The 21611-nt window shown below is 40.7% G+C and overlaps 1 protein-coding gene across 5 annotated transcripts in view; it reads right to left on the bottom strand.

Annotated features, from left to right (window-relative positions):
* TDRD12 (tudor domain containing 12) overlaps positions 1-21611 on the bottom strand; it is a 75501-nt gene that overhangs the window by 22513 nt on the left and 31377 nt on the right. For 4 of the 5 annotated variants that reach the window (XM_043899064.1, XM_043899061.1, XM_043899063.1 and 1 more), the window contains 13 exons: positions 16309-16406; positions 15645-15721; positions 12544-12624; positions 10903-10963; positions 10433-10540; positions 8110-8295; positions 6171-6327; positions 5585-5712; positions 3741-3935; positions 3374-3502; positions 2414-2531; positions 1683-1822; positions 1335-1552 (listed from right to left, as the gene is read on the bottom strand). In XM_043899064.1, coding sequence (XP_043754999.1) covers positions 1335-1552; positions 1683-1822; positions 2414-2531; positions 3374-3502; positions 3741-3935; positions 5585-5712; positions 6171-6327; positions 8110-8295; positions 10433-10540; positions 10903-10963; positions 12544-12624; positions 15645-15721; positions 16309-16406 — 1696 coding nt within the window. The remainder of the gene's footprint in view (positions 1-1334; positions 1553-1682; positions 1823-2413; positions 2532-3373; positions 3503-3740; positions 3936-5584; positions 5713-6170; positions 6328-8109; positions 8296-10432; positions 10541-10902; positions 10964-12543; positions 12625-15644; positions 15722-16308; positions 16407-21611) is intronic. The other variant, XM_043899062.1, reaches the window with a different exon arrangement.

The raw sequence follows: 21611 nt of genomic DNA, 5'->3' as shown, positions 1-21611 counted from the left end.
GTGAAAGCTAACTCTATAAAGCTTCTGGAAGAAAACAGAGAAGAATGTCATAACCTAGAGATAGGCATATATTTCTTATCTAAGAACACACAAAACATAGTAACTCTAAAATGCTTCATCAAAATTAAAAATATCTGTTCACTGAGACTCTTGAAAGAGTGAGGACTTCCCTGGCGGTTCAGTGGTTAAGAATCCACCTGACAATGCAGAGTACACAGGTTCCATCCCTGGTCTGGGAAGATTCCGCATGCCATGAGGCAACAAAGGCCATGTGTCACAGGTACCGGGCCTGCGCTCTAGAGCCCGCAGCCACAACTACCGAGCCCGCGTGCCTCAGAACCCGAGCTCTGCAACCAGAGAAGCCACTGGTGAGAAGCCTGCGCACCACAACGAGGGAACAACCCCTGCTCGCTGCAGTTGGAGAAAGCCCGAGCACAGCAACGAAGACCCAGTGCAGCCAAGATTTATTAATTAACTGAAAGAGTGAGAAGGCAAGCCACGGACTGGGAGAAGATTCTCAATGCATACCTGCGTATCTCTGACAAAGCAATTATATCTAGAATAAACAAACTACTCCTATAAACCCATAAACATCTCTCTCCCATTTTAAAAATGGGAGAAAGACCTGAACAGGCACTTCACAAAAAGGGACGGTCACATGTCCCACAATCATGTCAAAAGACATTCAACATCATCAATTCTTAGAGCAATACATATGAAAATCACAGTCATCTACCCCATGCCCCCACGAATACTAAGAGTTGGTGAAGATACAGAGCAGTTCAAACTCTCTCTTAACAACTGATGGGATGATAAAATGACCAACCACTTTGGTAAAGTACACACGTCTGCCTCATGACCCAGCAATCCCATTCCAAAGTATATACCCAAGAGAAATGGGTGCACATTTCCACAAAAAGACATGTATAAGAGTGTTCGCAGCAGCTTTATACATAAAACAACTCGCAGGCCCATTCAGAATGGAATGAATGTAGATATAATCATACAATGGAATTCTGAGCCACAAAATAAATAAATAAAATACCAATACACAGACAAATGCCACAGATAGTTGGTTGAACATACCACAATTCCATTTATATAAAATTCAAAACTCAGCAAATTAGTCAGTGTTCGTAGATAAAACGAGGGTGGTTACTTCTGGAGGAGGAACAAACTGGGAAGGAGATGGAGAGGACCTTTAAGACGGTCCCTCAGGGCTGGGTATGGTTCACATGGGTTGCAGTACCTATATAACCACCCTCAAGCTATAAATTTACCATCTGTGCAGCTTACTGCACATTGTATTTCAAAAAAAAAGATGACTGGCTTACTTGCAAAAACCAAAAGCCTTAAGATACGGACAAAGAGGCCTTCTGGCTTTTCTATCTTCTTTGGCTTCCAGAACCCCCGCAGTAAACTTGTACAGCTCTGAAGGGATCTTGGCATCTGCTCGCTCCAAGTAGCGTAGGACCCCAACTGCGTGGCAGGCATTTCTCTCCGACAGCAGCAAGACAGATTTGGTCTTTTTATCTCCCTGTTCGTCAGAACCCTTAAAATTGCGGGCGAATAAAGGAAGTGAATCATCCATACCAGTCTAAACAATAAAACTTTACAGACTCTGAGTTTGTCATTACGTGGAAAATGCCAGTGAAATATTAAATTATGCACATGAGTCAAACCTGTTCAGTTAAACTCTGAAAATGATCGGACATGCAATATAGGCGTCCACCGAAAATTTTTGGTGAGGAAGGAAAGCTGAAGTGAATAACACACGTGGCATCGGTGATGGCCAAGAGTGGGATGCAATCATCTGTTAAGGCTGGAGAAAAAGAAGTGACAATTTCAAGAGAGGCTGGAATTTTACCACACACATTTCACAGAGAAAATTCCAGGAACCAAACTTCAAAACATTTATTTCATTTTACTGTTGAGATACAAGGAAACTTCTTTCCCATTTCTTTTCCCAAAATTTCAAAACTCGGTAATTAAATTTCAGAGAAAAATAGTCTCCTTTTTAACTTGAAAAATGCCTCTATTACAAATCTAAGCTGCCCATGTAATGTTTTCACTTATTTAATACAAATTGACTTTTGTATTTCCAATACCAAATTTAGCATTTGTTTATGACAAGTTTCATCATAGGCATAACATATATATGACAGTGATCCTTGAACTCAACTCCAGGGAGCACATCTAGACCAAGGGTTGCTGACCACTGCCCTGGAGATACCTGAATTTCACCTCAGTATCAATTAATTGAAGTTAATTTTCACTTTGAAATTAACATTACTAATACATTCTCAGTAAATCTGAGAATGAGAAATTTGGAGAAGAAGTAAATAAATGAATCAAAGAATAATTCCTATTAGTTCAGCCTTCTCTAAATAGAAGTAGAAATTAAAATACTTACCTAATACAATGTGAGAACCAGAACTTAACTTCTTCTCCCACTGTTCTAAAACACTTTTTAAATTAAAAATCATTTCTTTATGCATTTTCAAGCAAAATATGGAATTGCTTTCTACCACCTGAAGATGAAACCAAAGGGGCCAGTTCACACTCAGGAATATAAATTTAAGAGATAATTTTTCATCAATAATTATCTATATCAATATAAACCATTTAAAATTCTGTGAAGGTGTTACCTCACTGATCCACTAATTCTTACAAATGAGATGGTTGTAAATTTAAATAAATATACTTTCAAAATTCTATTGTTTATATCTAAAAACTTGCTCCAGTGAAACAAATATTATTTTGCTAAAACTATTTTTCTTCCCTTTAAAATAATGTGTGCATACATATATGTATGTGTGTGTGTGTGTGTGTATATACTTAAGTGTATGTGTACTTACCTCTGTAGAGGTATGTATATGAACACATGAAATTTATGGTACTATTGTTAATTTAAGAAGGGTTTTTTCACTACACCACCTAGTTCATTTTTGCTGTAATGTGGATGCACTACTGCTTCTTTTGCATGTGGCCTCGTTTCTACATTGTAGTATTTATACACAATTAGATTAAATCTTTGGCCAATTTATTTGGCTTTTCTGGCTAAAATGATGATACATTTTACTGTTATCATCTCTATTTTCTTAAACAGAGGGGACAGAAGAGGCTGCCACTCCGTCATGAACCAGATTCCTTTCACTTGGCCAGGCTGCCCCGGCTCTGATGCTCAGTGTCAGGCCTCCCTGTCCTTTCTCACCGCCACCAGGTTTGCTTTATGGCAGAGCCTGTTCTGAGGTTGAATTCATAAAATTTTATTTTCTTGTCAAATATTTAACTATTCCAATAATTCTCTGACTCAAGACTCAACCACAGTGTAAATAAGCAATGAAAACATCTTATGTGTGGAAGGGCTCACCTTACACACTGTTTCTGTTTCGGCTACAGAACAGGTGAAGATCAAGGTCTTCTCTGCCTGACTTGGGGTGAAATCAAGAGTCTGGAGTAAAGTAGAAGTTTTTTCACCTTCCAAGCAAAGATGCACTACCTGGTAAAGAAACGCAAAAACAGTGGGACTTTTTAAAATGTTCACGGTGCTCCAGCTTTCCTTTTTACGGGAAAGTCATAATTTCAATAGAGAAGAAGGTATAAAAAGCAATAGAAACTCAAATACATAATTCCAGGTTTGTATATGAAATCAGTGCAGTAATCTCTAAATATTAAGCCGTGAATAAAGGTTACTGGCCTGTGCTCACCAGCCCCCATCATGCACACCCACAACTCACTACCTGTTGGACGCAGCCATAGAGGGCAGCCTCTTCCATGGCCATGATCACAATGTAGGGGTCGTTCATGAACTCTTTGATTAAATGCTCTATATGTCTGTTCCAATGAACTCCAACTGCAACAATCTGATGTGGGGCAGATTCCCGTTCTTCAACTTCAATGTTTTTTTTAAAGTTATCTAATATAGCAAACATCTAAAAAATTAGTATAATTAATTTCATTTTTATTTTTAAAGAAACTAAGAATTAGTTTGACAGAACATAAAAGGTAAAGAGTGTATATTTTCTGTTCTCAGAATGGGGAAAGTCTTTAAACATTAAAGCAAAAGCAAAAAAAAAAAAAAACTAAAAAGGAAAAATGTTAAATATACACAAAATTAAAACAAACATCATCTGGGTATATATGGATAACACAGGTAACAAAGGATTAATTTGCTGTTGTCGTCACTAAGTTGTGTCCACCTCTTCACAATCCCACAGACTGCAGCATGCCAAGCTTCCCTGTCCTTCACTATCTCCCAGAGTCTACGCAGACTCATGTCCATTGAGTCGGTAATACCAACCAACCATCTCATCCTCTGTGGCCCCCTTCTCCTCTTGCCCTCAATCTTTCCCAGAATCAGGGGTAACAAAGGTAACAAAGGATTAATCGCCTTATATAAAAACTTCTATTGTACAAACTAGGTAGAAAAAGATAATCCCACTGAAAGAAAACAAAGGAAATGAAACAGCAGCTCATAGAAGAATGGGTACAAATGGCCAGTATGAATCAATGCTCAATTTAGCAAACTGTCAAGGACACAGAGATCAAGTAAATCAGACTCCACATGTAACAAGCAACCTGGAAAAGGAAGCTGGACCAGGGCCTCCTACTGCTGAGGTCCAGCGTGTATGGCCTCTGGTCCACTGCCTGATGGAGTGCAAATTCATCTACACTTTCAGAAGGGCCAGTGTACAAGGCAGTGGTCCAGATATTAACAAATAAGAACTGAGACTTTAGAGGAGTTCAGGAACCCTGCCTAGACCCACAGTCAGTAAGTAACAAAGCCTGGACTTGACCCTGAGGCCATCACTGCCCCCACAGGAATGTTCCAGGCTGTCACATGACACTGCTTCCAACAAATGCCTTCTAAGAATTCACAGCCTCTGATCCATTAATCCCCTTCCTAGGAATTTATCCTAAGAAAAATGTGTGCAAAAAAAGATGTGTTTCTTCAGCCATATACACACACACACACAAATGATCCTAAATATCCAAATATAAGGCAGTTATAAAATAAATTATGTTGCGCCCATAGGATTCAACATTAAGTGGCCAGTAACAGTCATGCTAGGGCACAGTGAGTAGCAACACTCACGATGCTGCTCACTGGGATGCAAGTTACAAACTAACACACAAAATTGGTCCTGATAATATTAACTTTATGTATCAACAGACACCAGAATTACAAAAAGGAAGGAAATTAAATTAGAACAACTAATTACCTCTGAGCGTTAAGACTACACATGTGGGGAGTTTTCAAGTATTCTCTACTTTCCAAATTTTCTAAAACAAAATTATTGATTTTATAACCAGAAAAATATTAAGTATTTTAGAAAAATCTCCCTAGGAAAGAATTTTTGCTTTTCAAAGCACTTTAACATTGGGTAGAAAATTCATATAAACGTTCTCTCATCTTAATTACAGCAATTAAAGGGAAAATTTTTTTAGATTAACCAGCTTCTTCCCAACTAAACACATTTCCTGATTTCTAAAAGACTTTCAATCTTCTCTCTCTATATATATACATATATGTAAATATTTCTAAGTAGTAATGACATCTAAATGAACGAGACACACTTACTTGCTCATTAGCTTCAGAGAGTAATACTTCCACCTCATCCAAAACTAGGTGACAGAGCCTAAGAAATAATAAGCTCTGATACTGGAGAAGTCTCAGGAGACTATGTGGTGTTGCAACAATCACATCGCCTACATTTTAAAAGAAAACAGTTAACATTTTAGATTTTCCACAAGTGTTTCTAACATTTCCTTTGCTAAAATTTCACACACTTTCTAGAAATGCCTTTTAATAAAATAAAAACCTGTTTTTCTTACTCAGGTGGGTACACAAGAGGCCTGTATTTTCTGATTAAATACCTGGGTTTCCACCAGGTTTTGAGTTCCTGAAAGGCAGGGTGGGGTTTTAGTCAACACTAAATAAACAGTAGGTGTTTACTGCATAGTTGATAAATGAATGAAAAGACAGAGCTTTTTCAGTAAAACAGATGTTAAGTCAAGAGTAAACCTTAACTACCTACACAGATACATAATTGATAAGTGAGGTCGGCCAACACACAAGCCCTGTGTCCGGGTGGCTCCCAGGTCTGCCTGATCCGGGCTGCACTGTGTTCTCTAGGGAAACCAAATAGCCTGGAAAGGCTGCTTACACCCCCTTGGAAGCTTCATATTTTTGGCTTCATCTTTGTGGAGTCCGATTGTTAACAACACAGGATGAAGAGGCCTGGAGGACGCTCTATAGTCTCCCAATAATTCAAAAATAAATTGGGCCTTTTTCCACCCAGGGCACACGATGACTGCCAGAGGCTGCAAAGACAAACAAATTCAATATAATTTTGGACAAAGGTTAAAAACCACAGAGAGTGTATGTAAAAGCATGCAGAACACCTCCCTGTATGCAGTAAGCACTACTGTTTTTGCCATCATCACTGTCATGTAGGTCAGAAAAGCCAAAACACGATCTCATTAGAATGGATTCAGACACAGTGACTCAGCTTCTGATAGGGTCTGAACTAAAAATCACTTATGCACAAGTAAAAATCATTTCATCTGTAAAGTTCCCTTACAGGCGGGCGAGGGCCTATCTCATTTCAGAGGAGCAGCCGAGGGCGCGGAGAGGTGGGAGCAGCTGCCCGAGGCTGCGCAGCTAAACACACAGTAGCAACCGGATTTCAAGCCCGGCGATCTGGCTCCAGACTGCCTGTTTCTAAGCACAAGGATGAACTAACGGCCTCTGAAAAGGGCTGTGGAAAAGGTTAACATCTCCTCCTTAGGAGAGCAAGCCTCCTCTATCCCTCAGGGCTCTCTCTAGAAGGGACACTGTCTGCCGACACCTTCCTGAACACACAGCCTCTGTTATGCAGATCCAGGCAAGCACCAGCTTCCGGGGCTCACACCTAAATGCAGGCTGACCCTGGAGACACGGACAAAACAGCAGGGCCACGAGCGGCAGACCCGGACATTCCTTCCTGGCCCAGCCAGGGGCCAATCTCAACACAAGCTGCCTCTCATCAATGGGGTCAGCTGCTACCTGAGTGACATAAATGCATCCACTTAATATTATTAAGTCAACACATCATAACGCAGACAATGCAGATTTCTGAAGAAAACTCATAAAACCACAAGGCATCATTACATAAACCAGTATCTTTTCTAAGATGAAATCTGTACCGCTATTTTTCACCTTATAATGAGTGATGGAACCACCCGTAGTGTATCTCTGGGGAGAAGAGCTGAGACAGATCACACTCATCAGTTCCCTGACAGCCAGACCCCAACAAAGCGGATGCTCCCCCCCACCCCCACCACTGGAGCCTCACATCCACCTCTCCCCTTTCCATCTGGCTTCTCAGCTATTTTCCAATTCTAACACTTGGGAAAAATAAAGTAGGATTCCAAAACAGTGAATAGGGACAAGATGACAGAAAATCTAAATTCATGGGACTTCCTCATGGTCCAGTGGTTAAGAATCTGCCTTTCAATGCAGGGGATGTGGGTTTGATCCCTGGCCAGGGAATTAAGATCCCACATGCTGTGGAGTAACTAAGCCCGCACACTTAACTCCTGAGGCCTCGAGCTCGGAAGCCCACACACGATTAAAGAGCCCATGCGCTGCAGCTAGAGGGACTGTGCGCCACAACGAAAGAGCCCACAGGCCACAACTAAGACCTCATGCAGCCAAATAAATAAAAATTTTTAAAAGATAATCTAAATTCAAATCCCATGTCTTGTCATACTTGTCAGCAGGTAAGGACTTTTTATGAGCTTAATTTTCTCACCTATAAAATAGTGAAGACAACACACAGTCTGACCATCTCAAGGGGTTGCTGTGACAATTAGATTCAGTCAGTGAAATAATTCCATAAACTGTATATTCATCACAAAAAGCCAGGACTCTCCTGACTCAAGACAACTGCCAACAACTAGGGATTCTCGGTAAGAATCAGTGTCTGTGTTGAGAAGAGTTTCTCACAGGACAGTCTCTGTCCTCAGTTTTAATGTAACCTAAACTTAACCAAAAGTCGGGCGTCAAGTTTAAAATAAACTTTTAACCTATTTTGTTGAAAAACAAAACTGTCTTCAACTTACTCCGTTTCTACTTGGCAAAGACTTGTAGCAGCCGCCTGTTTGCAGAATTGTAAGCATTGGTGGAAGGTACAACAAAGGGTCATTTCCACAGTGAGAAATGACCACCACGTCGTAGCCACGTGCTATGGGAGGCCAAGAGTAAGATTCAGTGTGGCTGGGGCCTGGAAACTTCTTTCTTTGAAGAGCCTACAAAACATCAATGACAACCAAGACAATAAAGTACAGAAAGCTAACAGACCCTTCTCATTGCTTACCTTACCCCAACAACAAGTACTCACTGCTCAATCTGGGATTTTCCAACACCTAACTCAGTAAGTCCCCCCAGATATTTTCCAGCAGTGAACTCCTGCTCAAAGAGACTCTGCTTTTCTGGGCTTCAAACTGAAAGGATCCAATAGGCAGTGTGTTGAAGGACCAGGTGTTTAATGCTTACCAGAGCAAGGGTGTGGTTTCTCATCCTCCTTCTGATAAACTGCTAGTGCATCAGCTCCACCAGCAAAGGTTTTTTTTTTTTTTTAATCCCCCAAAACAAACATGCCTTCTGTTTGCTTATTTTTGTATGTAACTGTCACTGGAACCCCCCAAATGTTCCAGAGAGCTCTCCAGCCACATGGACGAGCTCCTCCACAAGCCTGAAAGCACCACCAGCCCGTTGGTTCTCTGAAGACCTCATCCCCCAGCCCTGAGCCCCAGCTTCACCTGGGACTGGGATTTTCCTGCAACGTCACCTCTTCTCTATAACTTTTTCAGGTGAATTTCTTGGTTTGGTGGAGAACAGGTTTTGGCAGCTTCTCAACAAAGGGTACAGAAGAAGGAAATTTCAGACTTTGCACATGTGAAAGTGCTTTCATTTCATCCTCACTCTTCACTAGTGGTTTGGCCAGAGACTTCCATGTTGGAAGTCACTTTTCACCAGTGTTTTGGAGTCAGTGCTCCTCTGGTGACCCGTGGACAAGTCTGAAGCTCTTCTGATTTCTGACCCTTCCAGGGATGGGTTTCTTCTCCCTGGAAGCTTTCAGCATCTCTGAATCCCTTTCAATTCAGATGCTTCGTAGCAATGTGTCTATGTTCTTGCTCCTCAGTTGTTCTGGGTCTGTGGTCAGCAAACTCTCTTAATTTAGAAAGCCATATCCATTAAGTCCAGGGAGTGTCCATGTGCTATGCTCAGGATTTTCTGCCCTCTTTCATCATTCTTTCTAGAAATCCTTTTCAGATATGAGACCTCAAATTGATTCTCAAATTCTCTTTTCCCCTCATTTCCATCTTTCTGTTCTACTTTCTGATGTTAACTTCTATTTTACCTCTCATATCTGTTTCTTCTTTCTATAGCATTTTTAATTCCTAAGACCCCTTTTTTATCTGTTTCTCTTTTTTATAGCAACTTATTATTGTTAAAGCCAAGCAATATCTTCTCTTATCTCTGAGGATATCTATTTTCTCATGTTTTCTTTCACTCCCTACATCGTTTGTTTCTTTCAGAGTTTGTTTTCCTTTTTCCTTAGGGGAAGGCTTTCTTCAAAATGTCTAAGGATCCCTGGAGACTGCTCACATCAAGGACACTAAATGCTGGGCTACACCTGTAGGCAGGCTGGAGCTCAGCACCACGTCAGAGTCCCATCACTGAAGGGAGACGGGCAGCAAGCAGGCATTTTTACTGGGAGGGTTGAACAACAGCGTCGCCTGAAGGTTATTCTCAAGGGTCATTCAGTTTCTCCAAACAGAGCCTCCAATGTCCTTCCTGAGAACCTGGCTGTGGATGCTCAGGAAACAAGGTGGGCAGGTCAGTGCCCTCCCCACGTCACCCCTTCCTCAGTGGTCAGCCACCCTCTGCTGCTGCTTTTCCACCTTCCAAAAGCCTGTAAGAAATTTCCTGTCCAATAAAGACTTCACTCTCATTCTATTCATCCTTGTGGGTTTTTTTTTTTACTTTTTTTTTTTTCCAATATCAAGAGGGAAGCAGATAAACATGATTTAAACTGATGCTCTAAACTGATGATCTAAGTGAAACCACAGTTCTAGAACGCAATTCTGAAGAGGATGCGGAGAACATTCTAACTGCCCCAACTGCTTGTGCTCCTTCTGAGCCCCTTTTCAGAGGCACATTTGAGAACTTATTTCACTAAAGCACTTAGGTTTCTCCACAAAAAGAATTATTCACTTATAAGAAGTTAACCTGGACTTTAAGACTAAATGAGAAATTAATAACAAAATCTTAAAAGGGAATTTCAAAAGCAAAGAAATTATGGAAATGCAACCTCAGAACTGTTTATTAAAAATCTCTCTACATTACAACAGGTCAGAGTTCCTTTATGAATCCCATCACCTTTTTCAGGTCTGTTGAGAGTGGTGCTGTCTCGATGGACAAGCAGGGCTCAACCCTTTTTCGCAAAACTGCCATGGTCTGCTGGGACCACGACTTCAGCTTCTGCAACTAAGAACACAGGTGTTAGACGGCTCTGCCCAATGGTGTTAGCATAGAATACCAAGAACTTTACAGAGATGAAGAGGACATGAGAGTCTGGTTTCAGTGTAAAACCCTAGGTTTATATGCTTATCAAAACCCATCAAAATGACCAAAATGAAAGGAAGATTATCTATTACCTAAACAGAAAAAGAGCCATGTCTCTAAAGCAATAATTTATTAGATGATTTCTAAAAGTACATCTTCAGGTAAAGTTCTCCATGCAAGTAATTTTTCTTTATATCTAAAATTTAGAGGAAAGGAGGGGTGGGATTTAAAGAGTAAACAGCTTTTTCTTTTGGCGGCAGGGGTTGGATGGGGAGTTGCAATACCTGCTGCAGATCAGAGATTCCATCAGCTCTTAAAGGATCAGGATTTAAAAACTGCAGTAATCTATAAAATAATCAAAGGGATCATTTGAAGGAAAAAGAAGTGCTCTTCAGTTCAGCTATCACTCTGTATCTTCCTTGACAGAGGTAACATGAACTACAGGCATGGCCATGGCATTACCGCCTGCTCTGTTTCACCCTGTCCATTGCTACACAAGGGCTTTGGCGGGTCTGCCAGTCTCATGTTGCCCCTTCTCCCTCCCCCACTGGGCCCTGCTCTGCACAGCAGTGCCAATCCCAGGACCACTTGCTCCGGACAAGAAGAAAGCCTGCATGATCACTCACTTGTGTTTCTTCTAAGAAACCCATTGCCTCCTTCCTTTTCTGCTGTTTAATCTTCAATCACTTCAAGGTTCTTTGGGACTCAAAACAGACTGATAGAATAATTGATGTCATTTCATCAGAGGGTTCTAAGTAAAGGGCATGAGGCTGAAAGAAATGAGCTACATGGATAACACAAAGTCTTTGGTTCAAGGAAAATAACCTGTTGGAGCATCACTACTTCCAGGTATTAGGTGGAGGGATGCCTGGGTAGGAGGATGTCAACTCTGGTGCATGAACAACCATCCCAAGACCCATGGGCTCCATGGGGCAACGTTCAGAGCCCTTGGCCACGGACACCATGAGGCCCTCCTGCTGGGATGTCACAGGGCCACACAGCAGCCTCCAGGGAGTCAGGACACCAAGATGGCCATATGGTCAACGACCCTCTCCCCCGTCATCCCAGTTAGCGGCTACTGTACCATCTACCCACTTCTGAACTGTCTTAGATGCTTTGTCACGCTGATGGCTTCAGAGCAGCCACAGTTACATGGAATGTGAGAGTGTTTTTAGGCTGGTGAGGCAAGAAATCATAAAAATTTGTACAAAAATACTTTGTGGATTAAACAAGTATAAAATGAAGAGATTCCTCTACTGTTAACTACTACCAAGTGAGTACTTGGTGAATCTGGCAGGACAGGAAAAAAAAGAAACGTCCCAAGTTCCACACTATAAATACCTACTTTCTCCAGCAGGTGGTAGATCCATTTAACATCTGAAAACTAGGAAGAAAGCAAGTGCCAACCCATATAAAATCAACAGCCCCACAAGATCAACTATACTTGATTTGTTTCATAAAACTGTTCACTTGACAAGAGATTCAGGAAGGGGAGGCAGAGAATGACTATTTATAGTAGAACAAAACTTTAAACAGAACAATCTGCCCTAGTAAATGAAAAAGAAAAAACTAACCTCAAAGCCTGAAGACACTGTGTATGTGCAGTGCTGTGCCCAGTTGCTCAGTCGTGTCCGACTCTTTGTGACCCTAAGGACCGTACCCCGCCAGGCTCCTCTGTCCATGGGATTTTCCAGGCAAGAATACTGGAGTGGGTTGCCATGCCCTCCTCCAGGGGATCTTCCCGAACCAGGGATGGAACCTGTGTTTCTTGTGTCTCCTGCACTGCAGGTGGATTCTTTACCCACTGAGTCACTGGGAATGCAGGTTTGAAATTAATAATAAAATCACATACAGATTCTTTCTGCTTATAATTTTTCTACAATTATTTCAATAAAAAATTTAGGCCAAGAAAACAAAATCCATACTTCACACAGCCATTCTTCTCATTGTATTCCTTCTTCTCAGCTGATCTAAGTGGCTTCTCACTTGACTTTTGACATGAAGCACTAAAAATCAAAAACATTTGCTAAAATTTCTGAATCCATTTACTACGAATCTGAAAATACCTTTATTTTCTGGGAGAAAATTTGAGAAATACCACTACAGAATAAGTGGATCAACTTAAGTAAATTCTTTGAGAACTGAAACTGAGTCCTTTGAGTATGAAGACCATTTTGACAGTCCTCGGGCTGCCAAGAGGGAGCAAGCCCCCTACAGCCTCTCTCCCTTACAGATTACGACCAGAAACGGGATGAAGTATGAAATTACAGGGGAGGAAGTCCCAATGTGGAAAACCACTAAAGTCATGGAGAGTGTCCTGGCTTTCACATTTCTCTATCTCTCGGTGTTGACATGAGGGTGGCCCAAGTTGCAGAATGGTGCAGAGGATGCAGACGTCAAAAAACCCGAGAAAGGCTCTACCCTCATCCCTCAGTATCTGCAGGGTACTGATTCCAGGAGCCCCAGGGATACCGAAATCCAAGGATGCGCAAGTCCCTTATATAAGATAGTGTAGTACAGTGGACCCTCCACAACCAAGGAATCTGCATCAGTGCAGGTGCAGGAGCTTCAGATGAGGACGGCTGAACATATTTCAAGCCAGAGAACAGAGAAGAGGGGCCTGAGACCAGAGGGTGTGAGGAATCCTGGCCCTCTCCCCTCTTGTTCTAACCCCAAGGCCAGCTCTAATCACGGAGATGCATGCAGTGGTGCTAATCACACATATGGTCACTTAAAACCTCAAGAGAAAACTTCTGCCTCCCTCTAATGAACCAGGAAATGGGGACCCAGTGGTCTAGAGACTGGATGAGGAAAAATTTCCATCTTTTCTTCTTCTTTTATTTCTATTGCTATTTTATTCCATAAGCAGCCCCAGTCACACGAACTGCATGGTAGCTTCTCCACAACAACAACAAAAAACCATCTATCTGGTCATAGGAACAGGGAGCGAGAACATCTAGAAAATGGTGAATGTGAGGAAAAGTCCTGGGGAAAAAAAGAGATAGAGAGCTGGGGGTGGGGGGAGCCCCATACCCACTCCAAGTCCTACTCCAATCCCAAGCTGAGTGTGTCCAGAACAGGCCCAAAGCAGTGGACCAAAGACTTGGAAACAGTGTCACAATCACCACCCAGGGCAAGTGAGACAGAGTTTGAGGTCTGAACCTTAAGGGAGTGATGACCTCCCGCTAAAACAACAAAATCAACATTCTCCAGAAGACTCTACACCAGAGTCTCATGCCGTAATATTCCAAGTATCTAGAGTACAATCCAAAATTACTCAACATACAATGAATAAGGAAAATCAGATCAGCTGCAGAGGGAAAAAATAACCAACAGGGGCCAACCCCACAGAAGTGTGAATTATAAAACACCCTACAGGAGCTATTATAACCATGCTCCATAAGAAAAGGAAAGGTGAGCACTCTTAAATGACACAATCAGAATTTTATTTTCTTCTCAGCAAAAATAGAAACTATAAAAAAAACAAATGAAAATTTTAGAACAAAAAATATATCAGATAAAATATTCAGTGGATGGGCTTAGCAAAATGGAGATAATAGAAGTGACAATTAAATTAAACACAGAGCAGTAGAATCATTAATATGAAGAACAGCAAGAAAAAATTGAAAAAATGAACAGAGTCTCAGAGACATTTGTCTTATAAGAATCTCAAAAGGGAAGAAAATGACAGGTGCAGAAAAAATATTTGTAGACTAAAACAGCTGAATGCTTATCAAATCTGATGAAAAGACGGCTGCTGCTGCTCAGCCGCAGCGCAGTCGTGTCTGACTGTGCGACCCTAAGGGCTGCAGCCTGCCAGGCTCCCCCATCCACGGGATTCTCTAGGCAAGAGTACTAAAGCGGGCTGCCATACCCTCCTCCAGGGGATTTTCCCATCCCAGGGATCGAACCTGGGTCTCCTGCATTGCAGGCGGATTCTTTACCGCTGAGCCACCAGGGAAGCCCCAATGAAAAGACAGAAAAATACAAATGAAGAGCCCTAATGAATCTCAAGCATAAGAAATGTAAGAGAAACTTCATCAAGACATACAATAATTAAATTGTTCAAACCAGCAATGAAGAGAAAACCCTAAAAACAGAGGAAAAAGACATGCTGCAAACAGAGAAATAAAGAAAAAATATGATAGTAGATTTTTCACTGCAAACAATATGAGCGGGCAGATGGTGAAGCAACACCGCTAAAATACAGGGAAAAAGAAATTGAAAGCTGGAATTCGACCTAGCAAAGTTTTTTCAGACATACAAAAGCTGAAAGAGTTCATCACCAGCAGACCCAACAAAGAGTAAAGGAAGAAATATACAAGAAATAGCAAAGGAAGTCCCTCAAGTAAAAGGAAGATGGTGCCAGAGGGAAATCCGGATCTACACAAAAAGTAAAAAGCATGATGATAACCACATAGGTAAATACATGATAATTTCTCTTTTTATTCAAATCCCTCAAAGAAAAACTTGACTGTTTAAATAGGAACAACAACAGATTCCAGCATTTATAACAAATGCATAAATACAATGTATGACAACACTAGCGTAAAGTCCAGGAGGGGACAAATGGAAGCTTCCTATTTTAAGATCTTTACTATACACGAAGTGCATAATATCACATTTTCCCATTAACATCACTGACATGGATTTTCCTGAGGACAGGGTTACAAAGACTTGGAAGCTCATCTTCAAGAAGATAAGAAAACATTCTTCACCTTCCACCAACCTGAGCTGCCACCGGCCCACATACACCCGCCCTTCACATCAAGACAGCTGCCTCACAGACACAGTTCTGGCTGACGAGTCAACAAGGAGACTCCAGAATCACTACCACTTTTTGGGAAACTGTGCTGCTAGCCAGCTGTCAAACGTATTTATTTTAAATACATGCCTAATCAAAATTTCCAGGGTCACTCTTTTTTTGAAAACGAATATTCTCCCATCATCAATCTTACTGAACACTGTATAAAACAATATTATACTTAAATCTCTAGTCAGTTACACTAAGATTTTCAGATCATACCTTGCAGCTGATGTGTCTGGATTGGCATATATGGTTATGCCTCTCTTTGTTGGCCAGCACACTGAAGATTCAACACACTGTAAAAAAAAAAAAAAATTTTTTCCAGGATGACTATTTACGCTAGCGACGTATGTGTTCTTGAGGCATCAAAATTCCTTGGGAGTTGTTCTCATAGACAACGATCTTAGATAAGGTCCAGGCAATGTGTTATGAGGAGACCAAGAACTGGAGAGATCGGTGATAACGCCACCACTATGAACACTAGACTGAAGGGTCTAAAGAGCAGGTAGCCAGACTTCAGAGAGTCAGTATTTAAAACGTCCTGGAATTACTCTCACCTGTCTTGTCAAAGGAACTGGAGGGACAGGTAAAACTTGACCTTAACTATAAAAGTGTCCCATAATTCCAGATATTTATACCCTTGTTAAAGTGAGAATATGCACCCAATTTTGTCAAGTGGTCAGCAGGCCAAGAACAAGGACTTGAAAAGGGAGGAACAGGGGTTATCCTGTTCATCTGAATCAGAGTAAACTTGTAAACTTAAGTTTTTTTCATAAATAAACTATCATAGCCACAGTTTTGGCTCCTGGTAGATTTTAAAGGAGAATATTCTAAAATGAACACTATATAAACTTTATATTTAATGAACATTTAAAAACAGCACCTTATTTACATCTTTCAAGGAGATGCGCTGCTGTTTCTTTTCAGATTCTTTTCCAGGTGAACCTTTCAATGAATCCACATTACATTTTATAGTCTTATCTGGAACACAAAAATAATAATAAAAATTATCTTAGGAAATGTTATAAATAAATAGAAAACAGGACCAAAAGGATCTTACTAAAAAAGTGATATCATAATAAAACCTTAATACATAAAATTATTATGGCATAAGATTTTGTATAAAACTTTACTTGAGGGGATTAAATTAAAAAATCTTGTATCAATCCTTATTGGGAAAAAGAAAAAGGAAAAAAGTTGAAAAAATTCCTTACTGGCTTACTAAAAATTTAACCATTATTTATTTTCCCAAATTGGCAGACTCTATTTTGCAAAGGAGGCCAGAACATGATTCCCAACACACATGCTGTTCTCACAATGTGACTTGCACACTTCTCCCATGAGAGGTGGGCTCATACTCCATTCCCATAAGCCTGGGTGGGCTTAGAAACACAGACGTGATGTTATGTGACTTCCAAAGCTGGAGCACAAAAAAGTCATACGCTTACGATCTGCTCTCTTAAATGCTCACTTCTGTAACCCAGCCATCATGTTACGAGGAAGCCCAAGCAACTGCTGGAAAGGCCACTACATATATTTCAGATGATAGCCCAGAAGAGACAAGGTAGACTTCAGATCAAAGAAGGAGTCATTTAATAATGACACGTATCAATTCATCAAGAGGACATAAAACTTCTAAACTTCCATGTACCTAAGTGACAGCTTCAAAATACATGAAGCAAAACTAACAGAATGGAAATGAGACATAAATAAAACAATTGTATAGTTGGAGATATCAATGCCTCTCCTTCAGTAGCTGATAGACCTGTAGACAAAAAAAAATCATAAACAGAGAAGACCTGACCAAGACTATTGATCAACATGACATAACTAATATTTATGTAACACTTTCCCCAACAACAGCACAATATTCATTCTTCTCAAGTACATCCAACAGCCTTTTCCAAGTGAGACCATATACTGAGTCATAATACAAGTCTCAATAAGTTTTAAAAGATATAGAATACTCAACTGAGAATCTTGAACAACTTAAGGAGTCAACAGAGATAGACAATATAAATAGGAAGAAGAAAAGCGATTAGAATCTCCAAGAAGAAATAATGCTGTCATCTTCTATTTACCAATCTTACATTTCAAAGCTCAATTTAACTTCCAGTTTCTATCCCAGCATGTAAGGAGGTTGGAATTCACCACTCCATCATAACAGTAAGTAAACAGCTAACCCAAGTGAAAAATAACAACTCTTATATCTGACGTAAAATATGAGGCCACAGGGCAAACCTTCTCACCTACAACTGGAGAAACAGATAATCACAACTGATGTGAGCAGAAATCTCCGTAGAACCTAACACCAGAGAAGCAAAATCTGAACTGTAAGTTGACCAGCTACTGGAAGCTAGTGCGGGAGAGTAAATGAACAATTCCAAGAGGACTCCCAACACTTTGTGATTCTCACCTGCTGGAACTCCACAGCTTCTCATAGTGAAGATCATATAAAAATCCCCTTGAGGCTTGGTAGGGGGAGGGGAAAATTAACCTTTTTGAAATATGCCAGTGCATTCTGTTCTCAGCAAGGTTTGCTCTCAGGAGAAACTAACCAGAGCCTGAACTACCCGGACTGAACAGACTGGTTCCAAATCGGGAATGGAGTACATCAAGGTTGTATATTGTCACCCTGCTTATTTAACTTATACGCAGAGTACATCATGCAAAATGCCGGGCTGGATGAAACACAAGCTAGAATCAAGATTGCCGGGAGAAATATCAATAACCTTAGATATGCAGATGACGCCATCCTTATGGCAGAAAGCGAAGAAGAATTAAAGAACCTCTTGATGAAAGTGAAAGAAGAGAGTGTTGGCTTAAAATTCAACATTCAGAAAAGTAAGATCATGGCATCCGGTCCCATCACTTCATGGCAAATAGATGGGGAAACAGTGGAAACAGTGACAGACTTTATTTTGGAGGGCTCCAAAATCACTGCAGACAGTGACTGTAGCCATGAAATTAAAAGACACTTGCTCCTTGGAAGAAAAGCTATGACAAACCTAGACAGCATATTAAAAAGTTGAGACATTACTTTGCCAGCAAAGGTCCATCTAGTCAAAGCTATGGTTTTTCCAGTAGTCATGTATGGATGTGAGAATTGGACTATAAAGAAAGCTGAGTGGCAAAGAACTGACACTTTTGAACTGTGGTGTTGAGAAGACTCTTGAGAGTCCCTTGGACTGCAAGGAGATCCAACCAGTGAATCCTACAGGAACTCTGTCCTCAATATTCATTGGAAGGACTGATGCTGAAGCTGAAACTCCAATACTTTGGCCACCTGACATGAAGAACTGACTCATTGGAAAAGACCCTGAAGCTGGGAAAGACTGAAGGTGGGAGGAGAAGAGGACAACAGAGGATGAGATGGTTGGATGGCATCACTGACTCAATGGACATGAATTTGAGTAAGCTCCGGGAGTTGGTGATGGACAGGGAAGCCTGGCGTGCTGCAGTTCATGGGGTCGCAAAGAGTCAGACACAACTGAACTGAATTGAACTACCCAGGCTTTATCAGAGACTAACTGCCTTGGGGGAAAGGAAATATTTCCCCCACCCACTCAGGCCATCCTAGCCCTCCTAAAGAGGAGAGGTGGAGGTCTGAAAAGCACATGTGAAGGTCACAACCCAGATGCAAAGGTTCAAAAAGATGCAGATCTAAACACAGCTTTAAAGGATGCTTCCCCTCCCTCTATACTTTATAACTGTACCTCTAAAGGCCCACCTCTCATCCAGAATATCATGTCTGGCTTTAAATTTTTTAAAAAAATTGCAAGGCATACCAAAAAGCAAAAAAAGAGACAATTTGAAGAAACAGGACGAGAATTAGAATCAGAGTTAGAGCAGGGATGCTGAAACTGTCAGACCAGAAATTTAGGACAACTCAGATCAGGAGATGCTTATTGCAGATTTCAGGCTTAAATTGAAGACGGTAGGGAAATCCACTAGGCCATTCAAGTTATGACCTAAATCAAATCCCTTATGATTATACAGTGGAGCTGACAAACAGATTCAAGGGATTAGATCTGGCAGACAGAGTGTCTGAAGAACTATGGACAGAGGTTAGTAACACTGTCCAAGAGGCAGTGACCAAAACCATCCCAAAGAAAAAGAAATGCAAGAAGGCCAAGAGGTTGTCTGCAGAGGCTCAACAACTAGCTGAGGAAAAAAGAGAAGCAAACAGTAAGGGAGAAAGGGAAAGACATACCCAACTGAATGCAGAGTTCAGAGAACTGCAAGGAGAGGTAAGAAGGCCTTCTTAAGTAAACAATACAAAGAAATAGAGGAAAACAACAGAATGGGGAGAACTAGAGATCTCTTCAAGAAAACTGAAGATATCAAAGGAACATTTCATAAAAGGATGGGCACGATAAAGGAGAGAAATGCTAGGAACCTAGCAGAAGAGATTATGAACCTAGCAGAAGAGATTATGAAAAGGTGGCAAGAATACACAGAAGAACTATACAAAAAAGGTCTTAATGACCCAGATAACCACGTTAGTGTGGACACTCATTTAGCACCAGACATCCTGGAGCGTGAAGTCCAAGGGGCTTAGGAAGCATTACTACAAACAAAGTGGAAGTAATGGAATGCCTGCTGAGCTATTTCAAATCCTAATAGATGATGCTGTTGAAATGCTGCACTCAACATGTCAGCAAATTTGGAAAACTCAGCAGTGGCTACAGGACTGAAAAAGGTCAGTTTTTATTCCAACCTCAAAGAAGGACAATGACAAAGAATGATCAAACTTCCACACAACTGCATTCATTTCACATGCTAGCAAGGTAATGCTTAAAATCCTTCAAGTTAGGCTTCAGCAGTAGTTGAACCAAGAACTTTCATGTGTACAAGCTGGATTTCTAAGAGGCAGAGCTGCCAGAGATCAAATTGCCACATTCACTGGATCATGGAGAAAATGAAGGACTTTCAGAAAAACAGCTACTTCTGTTTCATTGACTATGCTAAAACCTTTGACTGTGTGGATCACAACAAACTATGCAAAATTCTTAAAGAGATGGGGGAAAAAAAAAAGAGATGGGAATACCAGACCACCTGACCTATCTCCTGAGAAACCTGTATGCAGGTCAAGAAGCAGCCTTTAGAGCTGAATATAGAACAATGAGTTGGTTCAATATTGGGAAAGGAGTATGACAAGGCTATATACTGTCACCTTGCTTATTTAACTTATATCCAGAGTACATCATGCAAAATGCCAGGCTGGATGAACCAAAAGCTGGAATCAAGACTGCTGCGAGAAATATCAACAACCTCAGACATGCAAATGATACCACTCTAATGGCAGAAAGTGAAGAGGAACTACAGAGCCTCTTAATGAAAGTTAAAAAGGAGAGTGAAAAAGATAGCTTGAAACTCAACATTTAAAAAAAAACTAATATCATGGCGTCTGGTCCTATCACTTTATGGCAAATAGAAGGGGGAAAAGTAGAAATAGTCAGTGACATATTTGCTTGGACTTCAAAATCACTGCAGACAGTGACTACAGTCTTGAAATTAAAAGATACTTGTTCCCTGGAAGGAAAGCTATGACAAACCAAGACAACATATTAAAAAGCAGAGACACTGCTTTGCTGACAAAGGTCCATATAGTCAAAGCTATGGTTTTTCCATGTACGGATGTAAAGTCATGTACAGATATGAGAGATGGAAAATGAAGAAGGCTGAGCACCAAAGAACTAGTGCTTTCAAATTGTGAAGATGGAGGAGACTCTTCAGAGTTCCTTGGACTGCAAGGAGATCAAACCAATCAATCCTTAAGGAACTCAGTCCTGGATATTCATTAGAAGGACTGATGCTGAAACTGAAGCTCCTACACTCTGGCTACCTGATGTAAAGATATGACTCACTGGAAAAGACCCTGATGCTGGGAAATGAAGACAAAAGAAGAGGGCAGCAGAGGATAAGAAGGTTAGATAGCATCAGAGACTCAATGGACATGAATTTGAGCAGACTCTGGAAGATGGTGGAGGACCAAGGAGCCTGGCTTGGATACAACTTAGCAACTGAACAACAGCAACAACAAATGATTAATATGCTAAAGGTTCTAATAGAAAAAGCAAACAATATGCAAAAATAGATGGGTAATATAAGCAGGGACATGAAAATTATAAGAAAGAATCAAGAAGAAATGCCAGACATCAAAAGCACTAACAGAAATGAAGA

This window comes from Cervus elaphus, chromosome 4 (assembly GCF_910594005.1).
Source record: "Cervus elaphus chromosome 4, mCerEla1.1, whole genome shotgun sequence".
Taxonomy (NCBI): Eukaryota; Metazoa; Chordata; class Mammalia; order Artiodactyla; family Cervidae; genus Cervus; species Cervus elaphus.
This window is presented reverse-complemented; position numbering and strand designations above follow the sequence as displayed.